The sequence below is a fragment of the Phalacrocorax aristotelis genome, chromosome 1 (assembly GCF_949628215.1).
Source record: "Phalacrocorax aristotelis chromosome 1, bGulAri2.1, whole genome shotgun sequence".
In the NCBI taxonomy this organism is placed as follows: domain Eukaryota; kingdom Metazoa; phylum Chordata; class Aves; order Suliformes; family Phalacrocoracidae; genus Phalacrocorax; species Phalacrocorax aristotelis.
In genome coordinates, this window is record NC_134276.1 from 98,886,125 (window position 1) to 98,908,937 (window position 22,813).

The 22,813-nt window shown below is 39.0% G+C and overlaps 1 protein-coding gene across 1 annotated transcript; it reads left to right on the top strand.

The window, feature by feature from the left end:
• Positions 1 to 644: 644 nt before the first annotated feature.
• On the top strand, positions 645 to 17,290 carry LOC142053031 (histone H4 transcription factor-like). Its single transcript, XM_075084133.1, has 9 exons — positions 645 to 795; positions 1,917 to 2,140; positions 6,120 to 6,231; positions 10,081 to 10,233; positions 11,175 to 11,252; positions 13,934 to 14,054; positions 15,073 to 15,211; positions 16,056 to 16,171; positions 16,790 to 17,290. The coding sequence occupies exons 1-9, from the start codon at positions 645 to 647 to the stop codon at positions 17,187 to 17,189; spliced, it is 1,494 nt and encodes a 497-aa protein (XP_074940234.1). The 3' UTR covers positions 17,190 to 17,290.
• Positions 17,291 to 22,813: the final 5,523 nt, after the last annotated feature.

A 22,813-nucleotide genomic window follows, 5' to 3' on the forward strand; every position in this document is an offset into this window, starting at 1 on the left:
ACAGTGGAACTATTTCTACTCAGTTTATATTCCTGTTGCTTCCTTTATACTGACACACACATGCATCCTGTTGAGTAGAAAACCGATTTAGCCATCTGTGTCTCATTCCCCTAGAACTAGCTTTCAGTTGGATCAGTTTTCTCATTGCTTTAGTGGCTGGCTGTGCCAATTCCAGAGCTGGATCTTGAGAACAAGAAGGAGCAGATGGAACCAGCTCTGTTCAGTGCGAGCCCACACCGATGCCAGGCTAAAGTGACTGGATTTGCACTCTTGGTAACGGTTACTTTGACTTTCTATGTGGGAAGACATTTTACAGTACTGCCACAGAGTTAAATTATAATGAAGGCATCCTCAGCAGGTGTTTGGGATGGTGATCATAGGACTCTTACTGTATGGTTGTAATGGAAATGTTACAACTTGTGGCTTCTGGCAAGGTGTAGATGTTTGCAAAATATGGCCTTAAATTCTTAAAATAATGTATTCAATAATTTAAAAAAAGGAAAAAAAAAAAACCAAAAAAGAAAACAAAGAAATGTTCATGTCATCTAGGAGCCTGTAATCTTAACTGCTATTTTTACAAGAGAAATTTACAGAAATGTAATACAATAACTAAAACTTATTTGTACTTCCAAAAATTTTAGGCAATGGCCCCTGGAAGCAAATTTAAGAATGCTGAATTAATATTACCGTGTGAATGGAAAGAATGCTGCTTTATAGGGAAATGCATGGAGGAATTTTGTAATCATATTGCGGAACACTTGGAAGAGTACCTACAGCATCCCCTGGAAACAGCAGGTCATTTATGTCTCATCTGTCACGCAGATTACGTTGCAGTTTGGAAGATTATTCCTAGCCTAGAAAATAATACTGATTTCAGTTTACCTGCACTGCAGATGTCCATAGCTTTTCTAAGGCCCAGCTGCATGAAGCACTTAGGCAAAGGCTTATACCTGCTTTTTGCTTCATATCTGATTGCCCTGGATTTTTTTTTGTATCGATAGCTATTACTAATATGGAAAGAGACTGGCGAGGTGATATCATGAGAACTGTTGAGGGGTTTTTTTTTCCTAAGATTAGGGCATCAGCAGGTGCAATTGTCTAGAACAGATTTTGGGAAATCGGTTTTGAATGGCAGAGTTCTTCCTTCTCAGGGAACTGGCCTGCTGCTTAAGAATTCTAAGTTTAAAGTAGCACTTGTATGAATCTTTATAGAAAAATGAAAACTTTTATTGTTTATATGGTATTTGCACTATATGGATACATACACTGGTGTTATTTTGTGACAGGTATTGTATTTTACGTCTTTTTAATAGTGTTAAATGTACTTAAAAGGAAAAATTAAAAAAATTATATTCCGCAGAAAATTATAGTCAGTCTCTGTAGATGTAATAGCAATAATATACTAGACTTTTTAATATAGCTATTTTGGCTCTTGTGTATCCTGCTCTTTATTCTTAACACTGTAATAAAGTATAATTACAGGTGTAGACATTTTAATTAAAGGTGAATGAGTTTTAATTAAAGGTGAAAAAAGTAGAATTGGATGAACATTAACAATGTCTCTGTGACCTAAGCTGAAGAGTGTCATAGTATTTACCTAAGAAAATACTTATTTTTACAAAAGTTTCCTACTGAATCTATGAAGTGCCTTTCTGCAAAAAGTTGTGTTTTAAGGTACAAAGCACTCTAGTATTGCTGCAGTTGTGAGGCAGTGGAAAATCTGTTTGCCACTCAGATTTGCAAGTTTAATCTAGTGCGTTATCAGCAAATAGCAATTACCAGCTTCTCTAGTAAGGTTACTTGCAGATTGTGAAGTTACTACAACTATAAGTACTGTTAGCATTCTCGCTGTTGTGGTGCACAGTTGCAGATTTCACGTGGTGTTCTGTAAAATGTTACTTCTTTCTTATGTTTAGGGCAGTACCCATGTTGGTGGAGAGGTTGTGAATTTGGGGCAAAAGATCCCAGAAAGCTGATAATACATGTCAATTTTCACAGTTACCACACCAAGCTAAAATTCATAGGCTCTCAGTTACGGGCATTGCACCACGATTTGCCGGTGTGTTTGCAGAACAGCCGTAGCTGGCATCAGTCACCAAAGACTTCGGAGGATTTTGTTTGCCATTGGGAGAATTGTGATGTAAGTGAAATATGTTGAGATATTGCTTTTTTTTTTTTCTTTTCCTAATTTTAACTCAGCATTCTTTGGATTTGACTCACTATTGGGAATTTTTGCTCAGTCTTACCTCTGAATAATGTTTCTCACTATCTTTGTAAGTCATACATGATGATTATTATAGTAGCATTCACAAGAATGTAAACAACACATTTGCATAGCATCTGCAACCGCGAATTCAGGTTTTCTTTCTTTTTGTGGTTGCTAAGATGATCTTTTTGACAAAGATGCAATTTCTCTTGTGTTTTAAGAGTGTATAAGCAAAACTTTAATATACCCAGTTTAATGATAAATTAATGAACTTGGTAGTTTGTAGACAGGTCCAGAGTGTTTATTGTTTGTCTGAAGAAAGGCATCAGAGTATCTGATGTTTCCTTGGTCAGATGGAAATGTTGTTTGGTTTTTGGTGTTGTGTTGTGGTTTTTGTTTGTGTTTTGTTGTTTGTTTTTAACTGGGACAGAAATCAGACATTTGCAGCAGGCTGTTCATGTAAGTCTGATGTCCAAATGGGGCCAAGATTGGTTTAAAATAAAAATGGCTTGTATCTTGACCGCTTTTTGGTGTCCTGTATTAAATAAAATAATTATCCATTCAGTTTCAACTGTGCATCAAGTAGACCAAGATGATTAGCAGTTGCTATCTTTTTTTGACAGTGTTAACATAAATAGTGCTGCCTATATATTTTTTTTTTCTGCTTCTTGGAGATGTTTATTTCCAATCAGAAGTGGCTTCATATTTATATGACATTATAGGGAAGCACTTTCTCTGTCAGTGTTGGCCTCAGAAACTCAGCTGTTATTTATAGCTATTGAGCATTACCTTTGCATCCACAAGTGATGTATTCTTACCATCTCCTTTTGTGTAACTGTTGAGTAAGATAGTTATTGGAGCAAATAGTAGTGCAGGAAAATGGTCTCTCTGATCTGCATTAATTTTTTTCATGGTGTATGAGTTTTTTGCTTTGTTTGAGTTAAATTATATAACTGAAAACAAAATATTGGCAAAGAAGAAACAACTGAAATGCATTGCACTGTGGAAATCAGAAAAACTGTAAACCTAAACAATTTTGCAAACCTCATGTGGGCAAATCTGATGTAGGTTTAGCAATGTTGAACTACAAATCAAAACAAAAAACTTTAATGTTTTTCCAAAGGCACTTGATCCTTTCTTCCTTATGTCTCTCTGGGCCTTTCAGTGGTTCATGGGTTATCATCCTTAAATCCTAGTTCTCTATTGTCTATGACTTTTTCATGTCAAAGTTGTGATAAAATTAATTTATGACATAAACTATGCTTTTTGAGGTTATAAACAAACATTAAGGAGGATGGAAATATTTCCATGCAAGGGAATGTCAGACTGGTGGTGCTTTACGTAGTTCTTTTATTCCTCACGTGTATCACAGTCGAATTAGGATCCATGTGATGTTTGACTAAATATACTGCAGTGATGGAGTAAAATTACTTTGTTCTCTGATGGTGGTTATAGCTCACGCTTTGCTTTGCTAACCTCCTTAGTAGGTCTAAAGTTATTTTCAGTTTCCTCTTAACATTTCAGTTTACAGATTGTTTGTTCCATAGCATATATGAAAGGTGAGTGCATCCTCATCTGTGTGCTATTACTGGACAGAATGTCTAGAAATATCCATTTGGCTCTTTTGGCTCTGAATCTAGAATATCTATACTCATATAATGCTTAGATACTTCTCTTTTCATTAATTTTCCCTCCATGAAATAAGGAATGACATAAAAATCAGAGTGAAGTTTATAGAGAGAGGCAATTTTGTTGAGTCAATCTGTGAGAAATAAAGGCTTTTATTTACTAGTGGGTTAAGCATGGAAGTACCCCATGCTGCTCTTTTTAAAGCTGTAAGCCTAAACATAAAATACAGAGCATTATTTATGATAACTTTTGGATTGTTTGCAAAGTTTTATTACAAGGTATTGTCTCAAACAAAACTTATTGCCATTATGTCTCATAGCTTATAGGAATTATTTCTTACCATAGTTATTTTTGTTATTAATGCTTTTTAATACATACCAATCAGTCTTTACTTGTGTACTGCTATTATTCATCTATTTGTTTTAAAAATGAAGAGTTTCAGAAAAACTTCAAAGTCTTCAGAATTTGGCTTTGCTGCATCTGTCAGTAAGCACAGTCTTTTGAAAAACATGCTTTAAAAACAGAAGAAAAATCTTCATATTAATGGATTTTGTGTTCCATTTTTCATTTTTGTAAGTGGGCAGTTTTGGCTGATGGAATCCTTTAGTCCATAGCATTTTGCTAAATCTTTTTATACGTGTTTTTTCAAGTTCAATCTATGTTGTGAATTTTATTAATTAAAAGAATTTTTCCCAACTTAGTAGGCAGGCTAGACTAGACCCAGGAGGTGGGGTAGGGCACACTGTGAAAGAGGAGAACTTTGAGGGCAGGGAAAAGTGCTTACCTTTCCCACCATCCTGCAACTATGTTCCCACAGTTATGAATACAATTCTCTTTGAAAATCACCCATACAGCTTCCCCTGACTCTTGTGGTGCCTCCTACTGTGTCAGATTCAGTTTCCCCAAAGGTAAAGTGTCTGACTCAGGCCAACATCCCCAAAAATTCTCTCCTTTTCTCTCCTATTTACATAGAAAGAAATATTCCAGAAAGTTCCGGCAAAACATTTGAAGAGATGGTGCCAACAAATTAAAATGGATTTAACACCCGTATGGTTACTCTGATTAAGAAGTGAAGAAGCTTTCGATCACTGTCTAGCTCAATACTTTTAGTTGATTCACCTTAATATGCCTATATGTATTTATATACACAAGACCTTGGATCTCTCAGATCGTGTTTCAAGCCCTTCAGAGGATATAAGGGCTTGTCTCCCTGAGGGAGCTATTGTGAAATACATTGCAGCATGAATTTAAAATGCAGCAGTTTGCCTGCATTAACTCCTTGTGTGAATGCTCTGTTCTGCACACAGAATGCCTAGCAGTTTAGTTCAATCCACTCTACTAAGATTAGGATGATTAAAAGCAGATAATACTAAATAAATAGGTTTTTTATTTATATATTTTTCTTTAAAAAAAACACAACAAAACCCCAAAAAACCCCAGTGCTGTTTAAGTTTGAATCAGCTGTATGTTATGGGCAGTGGCAATATCAGCCTAAGGAGTTTCACCTGTTCCCCATTTCCTCTCCCCAGTGTTTTGATTTGGTTGAAAGCCAGATCAATTCCTTATCCCAAGTCAATATGTAGCCTAACGAACTTGTGCTAGCACAACAGAGAGCTTAAGGGGTTAAATTATTGGGAACAGGGAGGAATACTTTGAATTGCAACTGATGACAGTATGCAGTTGAATGACACCCTTGTTACTTGAAGGAAATGCAACAGGCAGTCTACTTTCTCTGTGCAGGTGTGGATTTTTGTGGAGTGAGGCAGAAGTTAATTAAGGTTTAGTCCCCCTTGTCACATAAATACTGACTCATGGAGTGCTGTGTCCATAACACCTAATTCAGTTTAATCACTGTGCAGCCTTCCCATTTCTGTTGGAATTAACTGCATTGCCCTCATAGCCTTCTTGTGACTAGGAGCAGGTAGAAGTGAAGGGAGTGGAGAAGGTAAAAATATACCAAAGAAATAAATAAACAGAAATACATTAACAGACACATCCCTGCCCCAGAGAATGGGTAGCATTCTCTCAATTAGTCTAGACAGACTTTTCAACTACTAGATAGTAGGTGAAAATTCAGGACCTGGTTTCTGTGGTGGATACAGCAGAATGTTCTACATTTTTGTAGTTGACGTAATTGTGTCTGTGTTGAGGTGAGTTAATTAAATACTACTGCAATATTTACTGGTGTCTGTTTGGTTTCTAAAGACACTTAATTCTATGCTCCTGTCAGCTGATACCCTGCCAAAACTATCTTGTCTTCTCCATGCTTCTATATTGTTTTCAGGTTACCTTCAATAACCCAGTGTGGTTTTATCAACATGTTGCTCTTCATGCCAATGCTACTGAGGAAGAAACTGTTACAGATCAGAAGCAAGCTGTTTATTGTCACTGGAAAGGTAGTTCACATTAAAAAAATTCTATTTCAAAAAGTATTTTACTGCAGCGTTTCCTACAAAATTCACTTAGTGCTACGTATTGCATAGGCACTTGTGAGAGATCTTCAGATACTTTTTCATCTATCTTAAGGAGTTGCAGAAACATTTCTATTTTATAGGCATCATGATTTAAGTAGAATAGTTCCTATTTTCCATGGGATTGAACACCCTCAACTTCAATTAATCTGAGCTGACAATTGCCAGCACTGAACGGGGTGGGGTTTCCTCATAATTCTGCCTGTGGTTGGTAGTTCATATACCATTCAAACAGGCTTTTCGCTTATATTCTACCATTCAGAGTCGGGGTTGTCTCCGTCACAATAATCTTTCACGGTGAGCTTACTCTTTGCTTTCCCTCATCTGTTCCCTTCAAATCAAGGGAAGCACGCCTATTGCTGTCCTAGTTTTTTTTTTTTCAACTCTGTGGTGAGAAAAAGCATTTTTAATGCATTCTTTATATTGCTAGCTACCTCTTGTGTTAAAATTATCGTCATGGCTTCAAAGCTGATGTTCTGCCCTTGGCTCTATTGTAGAAGCCACATTCCATTGACAGTCTTTCATAGCAGATGCCTTGATTGTTTGAGTAAGGGCTAAACTATGGACTGCCATTTGATGTGCATGCCATTTAGCTTCAGACCTACAAGTGTATGAGCAGAACCTCTCCAGAAGAAAAGACTTTCTGCTGAAGAATGATGAGACAACTTGTGGAACTCTGGTCCTGGAACAGATCATTCTGTGCTTGCCTTAAACCAATCAATTTGCCTCTGTCGTGTAAAATGTGTCAACAAAGTCCAGGTTTGATTGGAATCCTCTTGGTGAACCCCCCTAGATAAGTGTCTTTTCAATTTATGGGTTAAAGTTAGTTTTTGGGTTAGGTATTCACTACAGCAATGACAAAATCCCATCAGTGGATTAAGGTGACATAATATTGTTCCTTCTCCCTCTTGTGATTAGCTAACAGATGCACTGGTTTTTGGCTGGGGATCTCACTCCCATGACCTGACAGTGCAGAACCTGTAGTCCTTGGAGGAACAAAAATCACACATCAGTGTGATCATAGCTTTAGAAAATATAGCCCATTAGGAGAGGTGAAGGGACCCCTCTGACTGTATAGTCTAAATAACAGAATGGGAAAAGCAAAATGGGGAAGAAAAGGAATATAATATGTCTTCAAATATGTTTAAGAAATACCCTCCTGTTAGGAACAGTGAAATCCTATGTTCTCCATGTTTGTGCTAGAAAGGATGAGAAGTAATAAGCTTCAGTTGTAATAAGAGAAGGACAAGTTATAAGTTAGGAGAGCCATTTTAACAGGGTATTTTAAAATACAGCAGCAGTTGCCTGTTGAAATTATGGAGGTTGTCTATCACTGGGGAACTAAGAAAGCTCCTTTTGAGACCAATACATAACTCAGAACAAAACAGTAAGTCCTGGGTTCTACAGGGTCCGTTTAGTCTGTGATCTTGATGTTCAGAGTGGTAGTATCATTTGAAAGTGACAAACAGAATCTGACAAGCAGAATCATCCAGGCAGGGAAAGATAACTTCTCATTCACACCCCCAGACTTAAAAAGCAAGGACAGGCAAGTAAGGTCTTACCTCTGTGAGGAAGCAGTTGTCATGGAACTGGGACAACAGATAGAAAATGAACAGTCTTTTCCAGGGACCCTCAGTATACTAGCTGGTGGTCTGAGTTGGCTTGAATTTGTGAGGGCACAGCTAGAGTGGGCTGCTCTGCAAGGGGAGGCAAACTGATGACAGTTAGTCAGGCAGGGACGTCCACTGACAGGGTGCTGTCTCACTGAGCCTGAACAAGAACAGAGCAGTTCTGGTGGTGCTAGCCAGGGTCAGCCACAGCCCAGTGATCACCAGCCAAGTCCACTGTGAAAAGACAGGTCTGAGGTCAAGCCAAGAAGTCCAGATAGCAAGTGAGAAGCAGGGCCAGTGAGGTGCAAGGTGTGGGAAACTTCAGCTCCCAAGCCAAAAAGCACAGGGTATGTGAGTGGAGGCCCCAGATAAGCCTTCTCACTCCTCTTTCTCACAACTTCGCTGTTTTCACAGAAGTGTGAATGAAGCTTGAACAGCATCACCGTATTAGACCAGACCTCAAACACAACTAAACTCTTAGATGTGTGGGATGGAATTGGCTACAGAGGAGGATTGCGGAGAAAGATGGCTATGGGCTGGTCAGGGCAACCAGAGACTGTTGGTATACTCAGGGCTCTGGCAAAGTTCACAAAGGAAGGGTGTAAGAGAGAGATTCAATCTGATGTCCTGTATATCACATTTTGAATCTGGGGTTAAACAGAGACAAAAATCTTCATGTTGCACTAGAAGAATAATCTGTCATCAAGCTTCTGATCTAGACGTGGGAGCTTGTCTTTTTTCTATGGCCCCTTCTGATCAGAAGTATCCTGTACACAGTAGAGGTGAAAGAGACATTGATGATCCTGGTTCCTCATTGTAGGCAAGGTGAGGTTTTAGAATTTCTTTTGTCTTTTAATACGGTATCTGGAGTTCTATCCCTTGACTAAGTATGTTCATCTGGAGCTCAGACCTCCCTTCCAGGAAGCTGTCTACATTCTATGGATTGGAGTGAATGTGGGTTGTTATCAAGGCTATTACATTCTTGTTCCACTTGAGTGAATGTCCAGATGGATAGTAGAAATGGAACTTACAATGCACCTACTTGGTTAAATGAATTAGGCAAATCCCTTTTGTGAAATGAATTTTATGTATTAATTTCTGAGACTAAAGGTATTCAACCTGTCACTGAGTTTGATTCACTTTATTACTCTTATCATGCGTCATCCACAAAAGAATACCTTTCCCTACCTCTTGCTCTTGAATTTGAATTTAGCCCTCTTGATTCTGAAGAGTCCTTGATTGGGTCCAGGCTATTATTTCACCTTTCTAAAAAGCTAGCTTTCTGCGTAGCTGTTTTCTTTGTTAGGTAGATGATAGAGTCTCGTGGCTGCTTCTCCTTATGTGAGAGGGTAGGCTGTTCCTTCACATCTGCCTGAAGTTTTCTCCTGAAAGTAGTTCTTTAGCTCCATTTGCACCAATACATTAACCCATTAGGGATTTTCCCTTTATTTGTCACACGTCAATAGCCAGAGCTTTCTACTTGCACTGTTAAAACTTGCACTGTGTCCACAGTACCAGACTGTTCCTGAGCTCAAGAGATCTGAGGATGTAGCTATTTGTATGCAAAGACTGTTTGGTGGATAGCTGATTGCTTGTGGTTAACAACTCTGTGAACATGTCTGTAAAGATGGAAAACGTGCAGATAAAAAAACCGAAGAGGCCAGTAAGCAGGGTTCTCTGACATGTACAGTTGACATATATTCGCTACCCCATCTTGTTCTCCTGGTTCTCCAGAGACTGTGAAGATTGCTGGCGTTCTGTGATGGGGGAAGGGAAGGGGCCCAACATAAATAGTAATAAACATTTTCTCTATTCTACTGTGTGAGCATACATGTGGAGTCAAAAACTGTGACACATGAGGGTAGAAAGTATAGCGGCATGCTCTCTGCTGATTCAAAGCTGAAATTTTTGAGAGACACTTGGCCAATATGTCTCAAAGAATTCTGATTACTAACAAATAATCTGGCTTTGGCATGGGTATTTGCAGGGTTAAATGTCACATGATGTTTGTAATAGTACCAGTCTGATTTTTTTCCAGGAAGAAGCATTTTTGTGTGTTTCTGAAAATATAACAGTAAGACATAAGTATGTAATAGCCTTGTCTGTTTCTACACAAGAAGGAATACAGTACTCATGCAGCTTTTATTCTGTTTGTTTGGTTTAGATTGTTTAGGTGTATTTAAAGGAAAACATAAGCTATGGGATCATTTAAGAACCCACACGCAAGAAAGAATTGTAGCATGTCCTACCTGTGGACGAATGTTCTCCAATAACACTAAGTTTTTTGATCATGCAAAGAGACAAGTTTCAGAAGATAGTAAGTGGATATACTCTTATTTTTGTTTATATTTCTAAGAGGTTTTCATTTAAGGTGCTTTGTGATAATGTGCATGGGTATTTTCATAAATATTCCTATTTTTTTGTGTAAGTCCCTTGCAGGAAAGCAGGGTTTACTCCAGGAAGGCAGTAGTTTTCATGAAGCATAGAAGCTCTCTTGGCATTGCATGTCTGATGAATTAGGGTGTAATGAAAGTGAGCAACAGAACACCCTTAGATCCGTGTTTCAGCAGAAAAGCTATTCACTTGGCAGCTGTGGCATCATACTGCCTCTCTTCCCTTGGTGCCCATAGCACAGCATGACATTCCACTGACACTGGGAAACTGCCCATGAACGGTAAAAACTTGATTATTGAAGAGAGAACCTCCATAAGAGCCAGGCTTGGATTACAAAATCTCTGCAAGTAATCCCAATGAGCACTGAACTACTGTCAGGTCAAAAGGCAATTTTCTTCTCTTCAGCTTTTCTTTTCCACGAATTATTTTCTTCACCAGAACACTCCCTACCTCAATGTACTGTGTATCAGCTGGCATGCCTTCCTGCATGCTAAAGAAGAAGGGAGAGGTGGTTGGTTTTCTTCTGTTTTTAAGTGCTTGGAATATATTTAGGAATTGTGGATGTTTTGGTGATGAAAGTATTTGCATTCTAGGTAATTGACAGAAGAGCTCAAATTTCAAACTGTTAGGGTTTTGAACAGATTGTTAATCTGTTTAGGATAAAATTAGCTTACTGATAAACAATCCTCTTCATTAAGCCTAAGCTAAATTTTCTTCTGAAGAGTATTAGTAATGAAAATGTATATTGAAACTGTCTCAGTGCTGTGTTAGTTTATTCATTAAACTGGCAGCTATAGGTTATTAATTAATAAAACTTCCATAAGTTATTTGTGTTGCCATTAAATAGTTTCTGTTTGAATTCAGAACAACTATTTGGTTGCCAGTACTGTCAGAAACGTTTTGCCAATGAAAGGCTGCTACGGGATCACATGAGGGGACATGGTAAGTCAGAGCTTTTAAAAATAAAACATACTTTTCTTAAGGTCACCTGGTACAGAACAGGTTTGGTAAACTACAGAGTTATAAGTATCATTCTATCAGCTAAGAAAAATAATATATGAAACCAGGGCAACTGTGTTACAAATGTTGGAAGGTAAGAATTTCGCTGCCCCTCCCTCTGAAGTATGGAAATTCCCTTTTCCATACCTTCTGATCAAAACTTTTAAGGAGCTTTTCTGTGTTGCAGTAGCTCCTGTGCAGATGCTTATTCTTCACTTGCATCTCTGTTTACTGGCTTTCATGACTAGGGGAATGGTTAAAGCCAAAGCTGTGTTTTAGCTTGGGCTGCGACTCTGCTCACCTTGCAGTGCATAATCAGTAGCGTAGTCCTTCGTTGACCTAACCACAACCTCCCTGAGGTCCCCAGATTATTCCCACAAGTTATAATACAGCAGCTATGAGTTGCTGGGAAAGAATCCTACAGCATCTAAGCACAAGGAAACATGTGATATTGCTGTTGGACATACAGGAAGTGCAGAAGCCGAGAGAGGGGTGGGTCTTTGTGTTGGGAATAAGAATATTTGAACCATGTAGCCAGACCTGGGTACCAGTCATTTAGGTTGTATAAACATACAGGTAGCTTTGTGCAGACTTGCTCAGTCAGGGTAGATTCTACTTTCTAGTTGCATTCTTAAGGAAATGTGATTTTTCACTGTCTGCAAGTCAACACATTGATGCTTAACAGCTATGCATTTGATTTGGTGCTTACTGTGAGCCACCAGAACTGACCATGTTCATATTTAAATGTCTTTGTAGTTGACATGATCTGATTAACTTATCTTAATTTTTGTACTTTCCATTAGAAAACAGAATTATTTTTGTTTTATTAGTTTTATTCCTTTGTCTCAAGGTGACTTTGGATAGAAATTGGAAATAAATACAAAATCTTTTTTGTTTTGTTTTTAATAGCTAATGAAGCAGTTTAAATATGCTGTTTGGTGGGGTTTTTTTGTTTGTTTTCTGGTTGTTTTTTTTTTAGTTAAAGCATAACACACATTAAGATAGATTGATTAAATGAAGCACATCACTAACTGAACTATTTGTTTCTGGTCAGTCTGGCTGCACTTAAACCTCTGAATTGTACGACGTGCCTGGCTGTCCTTGTCCCCTGATAATTCAGACTGTGTCCTGCTTGCACAGCCAGGGAAAATCACAAGGTGGCTGGATGTAGGAACAAGGATGATATGAACCTGTGCCACGTCCCAGTAAGCCACAGCGAACCAGCTTCAATGTAAACTTGGCTGAGGGAGCTGGAAGGCGTTCCTGGGTCCAACTGTTCAGGCGCCATTTAAGTCCCTTTGGATATTAGAGCCAGTTACTTCCCTAGTTCATGATTCAGCTTTCTTTAAAAATTCTGGCAGCATACATGTCTGCATGTGAGTGCAGACTGCCAGTGCAGACATGACATTTTCAGGTTCTTACCCCAGCATATTTCATAATAGTTCACTGGTATAGATAAATATTGAAATTTTCTTCTAAAGAGTGTGCCTGTGTGTAAGAAGGTATTCTGAAATAAGCTGTAATGTGAATGCAAATGCTGTAGGTATTCTGAAATCACTCCCTACGTGGACATACTTACATGCCCGTTAACTAAGTGAACTGTTAGATACTCCCATTTCAAGAGACTGCTGAACTTCACTGATGCAGTTTTGCAGATTAAGTTATTCCAGACTAGTTTTCTACATGAAGCTATTTAGTGGGGGGGGCGAAAAAAATTTTTCCTGGTTTAGATCAAACTGCAAGGAGAAGTGCCTGTGCAGGGAGTGATTCCAGAATAGTTACAGTGCATTATATTTACTTCCTTTTTTGAGAAAACATGAGCACTTCAACTGCATGTTTTTCTTTGGCCACCTGTAAAGCACTGGGCTGATTATAAATAACACATTGTTTCAAAGTCCTAAATATTACAGATTTTGTCTAAATCCAAAACTTCTTTAATGAGACTCTTCCTAGTGCATTCATCAGGTTGCCGATTCATGTGCAGCAAAGCAAGCATTTGTTCAGCTTAAGATGTTACATCCTGCCTGCCAATCTGCCAGAGGTTCTCCCCAGTTCCAGAGTTGGCAGAGCAAACCTGTGTCTCGGCCATTGCAGTTCATAGCCTGGCAGGTTAGCAAGCGCCTAGCGTTATTATGCCTTAAGCAAATATATCTGAATGTGAAATGGGGAGGCAGAGATCAGACAGATATTCTTTCTGCCACCTTTTTAAGAGTGGTAATACCTTAAACACTAGAAGTAGATTTGCCAGTGCTTGTCTGTCAGAAGGCCTCCAGACAACATCCACCTTTTAGAAATCCTCCCAAAGTGCCAAGGGCAAGACGATAATCATCCTTTGTGTTAGAGCCTAGAGAGTGAAACGTGATCCCGTACATCTTTTTCCCTTACCATCTGTTTTTTGAAAGTAACTTGAAATGTCATAAGACTGACCATTATTTTACTACTCTATTGTATCTGCATTCTACTTAAATATTTTTATCTGTATATTTTATTCCCAAATGTATTATAATATGTTAATTTTAATCTGATAATTTAATACATTTTTTTGGTCATATGTCATAGCAGACAATGCCATGGTAAAGTTGATACATAACTGAAAGTATCTTGCTTTCTACCCTCTTTACTAGTTAATCATGTTACATGTGCCCTTTGTGATATGGTATGCACAAGTGTCTCCTCACTGAAAGCACACATCAGATTCCGACACTGCAATGAACGTCCATTCCATTGTCACCTCTGTGACAGCAGGTAAGAAAATTTGAGGCTTGTAGCTATGTGAGGAGAACTGCAGAACCAAGTTAGTGTTTTACGTAGAAGTTAGTAAAGAAAGAAAATTTTTCAACGACAAAGATAATCAACTGTTCAGTGAAGAAATCTAACAGATTCATCTACCTTCAGCCCCTGAGACATTGTAGTTCATGAACTTCTGGTGCAAGTAGGTCTGGTGGGTTAAAAGCGACATTTTCTTGGCAAGACTATGTGTACTACAAGATGGTCATCACGACAAGTTGAGGTGTGTAACAGTAGTGCCTTAAACTGTGGGGTTTGCCATTCGAAATGATTTGCCGGCTCTTTGCTGGGAGAGTCAGAGTCTTTGAGTGATTTTTCTGCCACAGGGTTACTATATCTTCTGCTGTCTTGCACTCTCATTTTTCTATGGTGGTTTCTTTTCTCCTTTCACGATATGAAGCAGTGAAATGGGGGGGGCCGGGGGGGGGGGGGGGGGGGAAGTGGCATTGTGATATGATAGACCAAGTTGCATATGTAACCGTTGGCAAATTATGTTTAACTTTGCCAGAGAAGGTGAGAGGTCTAGCCTTTGTATGCTGGAAGTGGGATAGAGTGAACAGATATTGAAGTACTTCTGTGTTCACACTGTGGGTGGACAGAAGGAAATAATCTGAATTTCTAGACCAGAGAGGATGAAGTGACCCATCAATAATAGCTAAGAATTTTTAAAATGTGAACAGAAAGAGAGGGTGATGCCTTGCAACATGGTTGTGGAAAAATTACCCAGATTTGGGCATGGTGTGGATGTGTGGGAAGAAAGAGGGAATGGAAAATGAAATCCAGAGCACATCAAAGTGATGTCTGTACTATTCCCTTTTCACAGGTGGAAAAACTGAGGTAGAGAGTGATTTACACATATTCCGCTTTCACTTGTCATTGTCAGAGCCAAAATTTACTACCTCCCAGTCCTAAACATTAACCACAAGACTGCTTCTCTGTACTATTGTATCTGTTATTTGTTTTACTTTGTATTCAGTTTTAAGAACGCGTATGATCTGCATAAACATGTTGAAACACACAATGATTCAGATGCCTACAGCTGTGATGTTGAAGGATGTGGTTTTACTTCACGGACTTTACAAACTTTGAGACAGCATTATAAAAGAGTGCATGTGGTGAGTATATTAAATAGCAGAATAAAATAAATTGCTATAAATGAGACTAAAGTTTCCAATTTATGTGTGCTTAATTTTTTGTGAATTAATGAAATGTTACATTTCTTGCATCAAATCAAGTATTTATTTGCACACATTTCTAGGACTCTTGCAAATATTATGCAAATACCTGACTCATCCTCACCTACAGATTTTGTGTGCTTACCTTAGGTGCATGCAGTTGCATACTGTTGCATACTGACAGTCTTGAACTCTGGACACACCCTCTCCCCCTTCCTTTTTTTTTAAAAAAAAAAGAACATGCCAATCCTAATCTCAACAGGAAACTATTTCGGGGATTAAAATCCAATGTCACCCTTCTCATGTTGGTACTTCATCCTTGGAGCCAATAAGTTACCTGAAAATAGAGGAACTATAAAATGTGTAAAGCTTACATCACTTTTAATCGGGTGAGTCTGGCCACAACATTAAAATACAGTTTTGGCTCCTATAGCTTATGCATGCTTGTTGCCTGTTCCTTCAACTTTCTGAGTTAGGATCACTGCTGTGTTGTAAAATGAATATATTTTAGTGGAAGCTATGTGTCACAGAATGGTAGGGGTTGAAAGGTGTCACACTGTTGTTGGAGATATCTGCAGTACTAATGGCCAATGCAGAGACTTTCGATGTTCACTTGAGTTCCTTAATCAGACAAGTTCTAAACCCACAGTTTAAACATTTTAGGAAGTTAACTTCAAAAAGTTTTCATCTCGTTAGTGTGGTTTTCCCCTTTTCAACAAAGGATTATTTTTTGGTCATATATACGTGCAAGCCTTCAATGATTCTAACAGTCTTTCTTTCCAAGAGTGATGGCATTCTGAAATACAAATGCCACATCTGCCAGAAATGTTTCTCCTGGAGTTATACGTTGACCCTACATCTTCGAAAAGCTCATAAACTCAGCAGTCATTCCCGTTTCAGGTATGTTACCAGATGATCCTTGTTCAGATCATAATGTTTTGGGTTTTTTTTAAATATTTCTTAAGAGATCCAGATATTAAATGCTATCTTAAGATTGATTCAATTTTAAGCATCTGAGCATGAAACAATTTACTGCTTAGGTTTCACTATTGTGCTGGAAAACCTAGTGCAGAGATGGTTAAACCAAGGGGGGGGGAAGTCATCTTGCTGTTATAGCTTTTACCACTGAAAATCTTGTAACCTAGATTGTTGAAAGAAGTTTTTTGTGCCTGCAAGTTGTATCCACCAAAAAGAGTATATAAATATATCAACAGCTTCTGTAGCATAAACAAGCCATAGTCTCCCTTTTGGGACAAGAAAATCCAGCAAATATCATTATGGATAGGTATCTCTTATTTTCTGTTACATGACGTGTTTGATAAATGCTACTTATTGGAACCCTCTCGCAGGGCCCTTCACATAGAGTGTCTTTTGTTTGAGTGCCACCTAATAAATAGCAATCTAATTAATCTCTTAATTGCTGACATTCTCAGTTTTGGCAATCTAATTAGATGATGTTATTATTTTCTGCTGTAAATGCTATGGTTGTAGCTTGTATTTTCTATTTTATTCCCTTAGATATAAAGATGATGATGAGGGTCATATGAGTTTGAATTTAGCAGTATATAATGCTGCCGTGGGTTTAGGTCAGGCTCTTAATAACAAGATGGTTACACATAAGTCTTCACTAAGTCAAAATAGTTTTGGAAGAGAAGGAGGGGACTCTTGCAAAAGAGACACTTCAACAGCAGAAGTACTTTTTGCACAGCTTCAGCCATGGTTACAAGCTACTGGAGAAAACTTTCTGGTAGAAACAGACACTTCTGTGCCAGGGCCTGTGTATTCTGAACTTCAAACTGCTGTCCAGCCCTTTGAAAACTGTTTTACTTCTGCTAAAGTTGATGAAGCAACACCAATGAATGTGAGAGGGAAACTAGCAGAAACGGAACTGGGCTTGGGAATTCAGATAGCTTTCTAGAAAAAACTGTGAAAGAAGAGGTTCAGAAGAGGTTTATTTTTTTAAACAAAATACGTTTTAAAGTCTTCACTTTTATGTGTCAGATCTTGTATATAACACTGTTTTCTCAGCTTTCATGTTAAATTATTCTAATGTGCTTAGGAATACGTGCAAGATACAATATTGTGCACATATAATACTTCCATTTGTAGCCTTTTGGAGAAGAAACTTTTAAGTTCTGTATATTCATACAGAAGACACATGTGTGCGTGTATATTCATTTTAAAAATATAGCCTGTGAGGAAAGTGTTGAGCCAATGCATGAGACAAACAGTTTGAATGGGTAGGTAAAATGACCCATTTATTATTAGCCCGCTGTGTTGTTTAGTTGAAATGAGATAACAGCCTGTGAAATGTATATGAAAAAATGTACAATTTTGGTGGGTTTCTTAGCTTCACTTAGTGACTTTAAAATTATTTCAAGAGTTATTAGAGAGACATTATTTTAATGGACTTTTAAGCTACAATGTATTGTTAAGTTAATACATTTAAATAAAAAAGAAGGTTATATCTAAATAAAGATGTTCATAGAGCTGACTTCAGGATTTATATACCATTTGGTATAATGGAAATTTTATAGTTATTTGCTGTTGGGTGCTGCAGGTACAATGACAAGAAAGTGAATGAATGATATTGGCAGCATAGCTAAATGTGCCTAACTGTATTTTCATAAATAATTCCGCATAGCCATAGTTATTCTGAGCTGTTAGGAAAAGTGCTTGGCAAAGACATTTTATTAATTCTTGTATAAAAGGCATAGACAAGAAGGCAGGTACCTTTCCTCACAGTAAAAATTAATTACAGTGTTCGAAACATTTTTTAAAACAAGAACTGAATAAGCCCTCCAACTACAATATGTAAGACACAGACGAGAAGTCAGCTACAAGGCTAACTTACCTCGTACAAGCTACTACAAGCCAGCCTCCCTTGAGGACCCAGAGGTATGTATGCTCTGAGGAGGGCTTGAGGGCTTGCTGTGCCCCTTTGAAAGCAACTTTCAGCGCATATGTAGAGCAGTATTTCATCACCGCTGCTTACTGAACGGTCACCTCTCTGAGGAGAAAACCGATACGGGAAGGAGAGCCTGCGATGAGCAATCAGCCTGCGCAGGGGTGAGCCCTGGCCAACCAGAATGGCTATCAGACAGCCTGGGAACAGTGTGAACAAGAATAGGCCATCTGAAGGGAGCTTGCCATGTAACCCCGAGGATTCTGGGACACTTCTGTTTGGGAGGATTTCCACTGTGCATCTTCTGTAGTAAACTGTCTCCTCTGAACTGGCCCCTCATCATCTAACTGCCGACCGCTGTGGCATGAGAGGACTGTGAGGCCATGCTAGGCCTGTGTGCGGGACTAGGAGAGGGAAGGGGTCCTACCGCGTCATCCCCACAGCTAGAAAAGCACAGGCTGGTAGGAGCAGGTGAGGAAGTGGTATCAGCATCAGATCCCTTATGCTTGTACATGAACCATTCCTTCCACTTCCTACATTTGCTGTCACAAAGGGCGTGGGGAGAGTGAGCTAACCGAAGAGTCTGCCGTTTTGCTACAGTGGCATTATGAATGGGAATGAGGCTTGCTGGAGGGAGCCCTAAGTAATGCCCCTGTGCCTGTGCTCAGACAGCAGTGCTCACTGCTGCTTCAGCCTAACAACCTAGACCAGGTTGTCTACAATGTTTAGCAATCTTGGCCAGAGAGAGAAAAGGAAATTAAGACCCCTATCACAAACATAGGCAGATCAATAGCGACGGCCGTAAAAATCTCCTCCCGTAGCTGTCCACCTCGCTACTGCCTTGGAAGTTCCTGCTTTGCGGGCAGCTGAGATCTTTGTGCTCAGGCTTTAATATTATTAAATATGCTGGGCTGTAATTTGTGGCAATTCAGCTGATGTTTCAAGAGCAGTTGAGCCATCTGTGCAGTGGGGCCAGACAGATGTGGGTGGCAGCCTGATTTTAATCTGCCTTTGTGCATGAATCAGAGACCATCATTTTTAATACTTTACCGTGCGGGTAAAACTGACTCACGTTTCTCTGGGCAATGAACAGGTACCACTATAGCCTCTGGGATTTCCCCTGCTAAATATCAAAGGCCTGCAACAAACAACACAGGTGTTAATGCTTCCCAGAGAAAGAGTCCTTTATAATGGAAAGTATTAGTCAACCAGAATAGAGAGGAGTCTCTTCCAGACCTTTTACAACAGTTTACCAGAAGCCTCTAATCCAATATCCAACAAGTTACTCCTTTGGGCAGATCCCCATGCCTGCCTGATTGGGACGCTGCTGCCTTCAGTGCAAGCTGCATTGCAGGTACCAAGGTTAATTTACACAAAGCCTGTTCAGGGCTTCACATGATGTATTTAAACATGGCATTATAGATTTGTACTTGAGCTGTGGAACCACGCTTGCAGGGCAAGGGTATGACCTGCAAGTTTTAAATTGCCACAACTTTGTATGAGCCTGTTAAATAGATTTTGGAAGACAAAATCAACTCTGGGAGCAGAAACAATGGGATTATAATTTATTAATGGAGCCCTATTTTTGAAAACCATATTTTAAAATAACTTCCCTCAGTTATGCTGCTTAGTGACGCTGTAGAGTTTTATTCTATATTGCTTAGGTACCTGTTCCACTTTATTATTATTCACAGCGTTTGCATTCACACAGGGGCTTTGCAAAGCTAAAAAGATACACCCATTTTCCTGTCAGTCATCTAGTTTACAATTTATATTCATATATTAGTTTCTATCTAGAGGCTTTGTTAACACTTGTGTGTTTTCTAGGCAACAGTAGTTATCAACAATGCATTTCAAAGTTGTTTTTTCAGAGCGCTTTTTCACATTTCATGTTATGATTTAAGTGTTAGCACTCAAAGATGCTGGTTTGCATGTACAAAGCAAAATAAAACATCCATCTGAAAGCACTTTGGTGAAAAGAGGCACTTTTTTCTGATTTTGATACCAAATTATGAATTTTTTGTGCTAGTTTTTTGTACTAAAATAACTGTATGTAGATCTATTCAGTTTTGAAAACTAGTTTTTTGTTTCTGCTTAATTTTCAACATAATTCTGAAGCTGCTTTTTCCCCAGAAGGTGCTGCTGGGTGCCGTCCCATGGAAGAACCTACAGAGGGTCCCTGCGGACTCACCCTGCCCCCTTGTCCCACAACACTGGGTGATGTGGGGTATGTGTCAAGCAAACATCTTTGTTGATCGCATACTTTATTCAGCACCTCTGGAAGACTGACGCTCTATGAGAAACAAGACATTATTTGCTGGGATTTGTGGGACCCAGCTTGAAAAACAACTTCTTCCCATGCACGCCAGGCATGAGGTGGACGTGAGTCATTAGGTACTTGTTCTCATGGAGCCGGATCATCAGATAAGGTAAGCTGGCGCAGGTCCACTTGACTCTGTAAAACCAGAATAATGTCTAACTGTGGCTCTGGCACGGGACCTTTGTGGATTTTGGTGGGACTGGACTAGCCCTTGGCTTTGTGGAGGCAGGAGGAGACAGCTTGCCAGGCTGACAAAGAAACCCTTTGATAATGACTTCGGAGATGGTGCCCTGCAGCACAGCAGGAAAAAATGTACCTAAAAAATGACGATGTCTGCCAGGAAGCAGAGCAAGACGGAGCTTGAGGAACTCATGCAGAACACCTTTTTTGTTCTCAGAGATTTGAGAACAAAAATTTAAATCTGGGCATTCTTTTCCTTAATACCACAGAAACAACCATGTTAGGCATTCACTTCTTACATGAATGTGATTAATCTTTTTTTTTTAATTGTATTTTTTCACTCTGTACTGCCTCTCTACTATTATAAACAGAGCTGATAATGAGATGTATGTAAAATTGTTTAATACTTTTCAACTAAGTTCCTGAAAGCAGGGCTTTTTATTATCCTTACAGAGGAAGAATGTTAGCAGAAATAGTTCAGTAGTTTCTAAGAAAGCAGTTGTGAAAAAGCAAAGCATTTGTCTTTTGGAAAAAATTCTCAAAGCTGGATCATTAAGCAGCACTATAATTTTGCACAAGCTTTAAAGTGTAGCATCCAGAAGAGGAGCGTTTGCCCCGATCTGGTTTTTGGCGTATAATTCTGTGAAGTAAGACGTGTTAAATGCAATCTGCAAAGCCCACCTAAAGCCCTGAAACAGTAATTTTCTTACTAGAACACATTAAATACAGAGTATGTTCTGTTACTGTCTCTACAGTAAGGAGCTTATATGATCTCCAGCAGATTATGATGTGCCTCAGTTTTCTGCCACTGAAGAGGAGTTCTCAGCTTTACAAGGAAGCCACAGAATTTTTATTAACTTGTGTTCTGATTTGTTGAGCTGTTGCAGTCACAAGCACTAAAAACACACTCATGAAGGCTCAAACATGGTCCCCAGCCTGCCTTTTAGTTCATGGCTGCTTTTGTAGGTTCAAATCAATTTATAAAGGAACTGTCTCATGGGTTGCTGAGCAGGCAGAGCTGCCATCAACTTAAGCTCTGAACTAGCAAAAATTCATATGCGTGCCTGGCTCTGGGCACCAGGAGCAGTCCAGCTGGAGTGTGTAGCTGACTTCAGCAGGGTTACCTACACTGTACTTTTAAAAAATTTTCTTCAGTGGAAAGGTTGGTTTAAGAATTCCCATCCTCTTCCTACCACTCATTTCTACCTCCACACCACACTTGTCTGTTGTTTGTGAGGGTGTGCTTTAGATGAGATTAGCAAGCAACTCCAGCATCTGCTAGGATGTGTAACTATGCCCCTTTCATCACCTTCTTCGGAGGTAGTTTCCTTCCAGTCTACTCGCCTCCCCTTCTGTTGACATTAACGAGCATCTGGGAAGTCATGCCAGCTTTCTGATCTGCCTGAAAACTAACGAAGGGAGGTTTTTTAAGTGAGGTCATTGAGTTGATTCAGTTACTGTTCAACCACGTGAATGCGAGTACAACCGTGTGAATACTAGCACTGACACAAAAGAGGGGATGGCAGCCTCCTTCAGAGACTATGCAGTTTTAGATCAGCTGAAGCCAACTGCACTATCGCACTGTTTGTGTATAAAAACCTAAGCATAGCTTAAATGTTTCAGAGTGGGTGAACAGAGGGTTTTTGTTTTATCTTTTTGGAAAGTTGCAAATCAGTCCTCTTTTGTATCAGCTTTAAAGCTATTACATAGTTGCCATCTGCTCTCTGTTCACAGAATATAGAGGCAAAATATTTTAGCTCCAATGTACAGGAGAAAGGTGCCCTACGACCTGTTGAAGCTTCAGGTTAGTTGACTTCATATATGCCAAGCAACCCTTTAGAAGGATTTCATTCTAAAAAGAAAAGGCTAAAGCGCTAGATTAAATGCTGTTCTCTGAAAGGACTGAGAAACACTGCAAGACAATGAAACAGAGTAAGAAGAGAGTTTCTTTTTGATGCCCCCACTAAAGTACATGCACGGGAGAGGAAGAGTTATACAAGACCAGTTACCTTGCCACAAAAAGATATATCAGGTTGGTTTCACATGATTTGTTCTCAGTAAACCTAGTATTGGCTGTTGTCAGCCTGACTACCTATTAGCGTATTTTATTTATTTATTTATTGTTATCCAGGGACCT

Excerpts from the sequence above, each read along its gene's own strand:
- LOC142053031 (XM_075084133.1), top strand. The coding sequence starts at position 645 with ATGGCCCCTGGAAGCAAATTTAAGAATGCTGAATTAATATTACCGTGT. Across the intron at positions 6,232-10,080 it reads TGTTTATTGTCACTGGAAAG|ATTGTTTAGGTGTATTTAAA; the intron begins GTAGTTCACATT and ends TGTTTGGTTTAG. Across the intron at positions 16,172-16,789 it reads AGCAGTCATTCCCGTTTCAG|ATATAAAGATGATGATGAGG; the intron begins GTATGTTACCAG and ends TTATTCCCTTAG.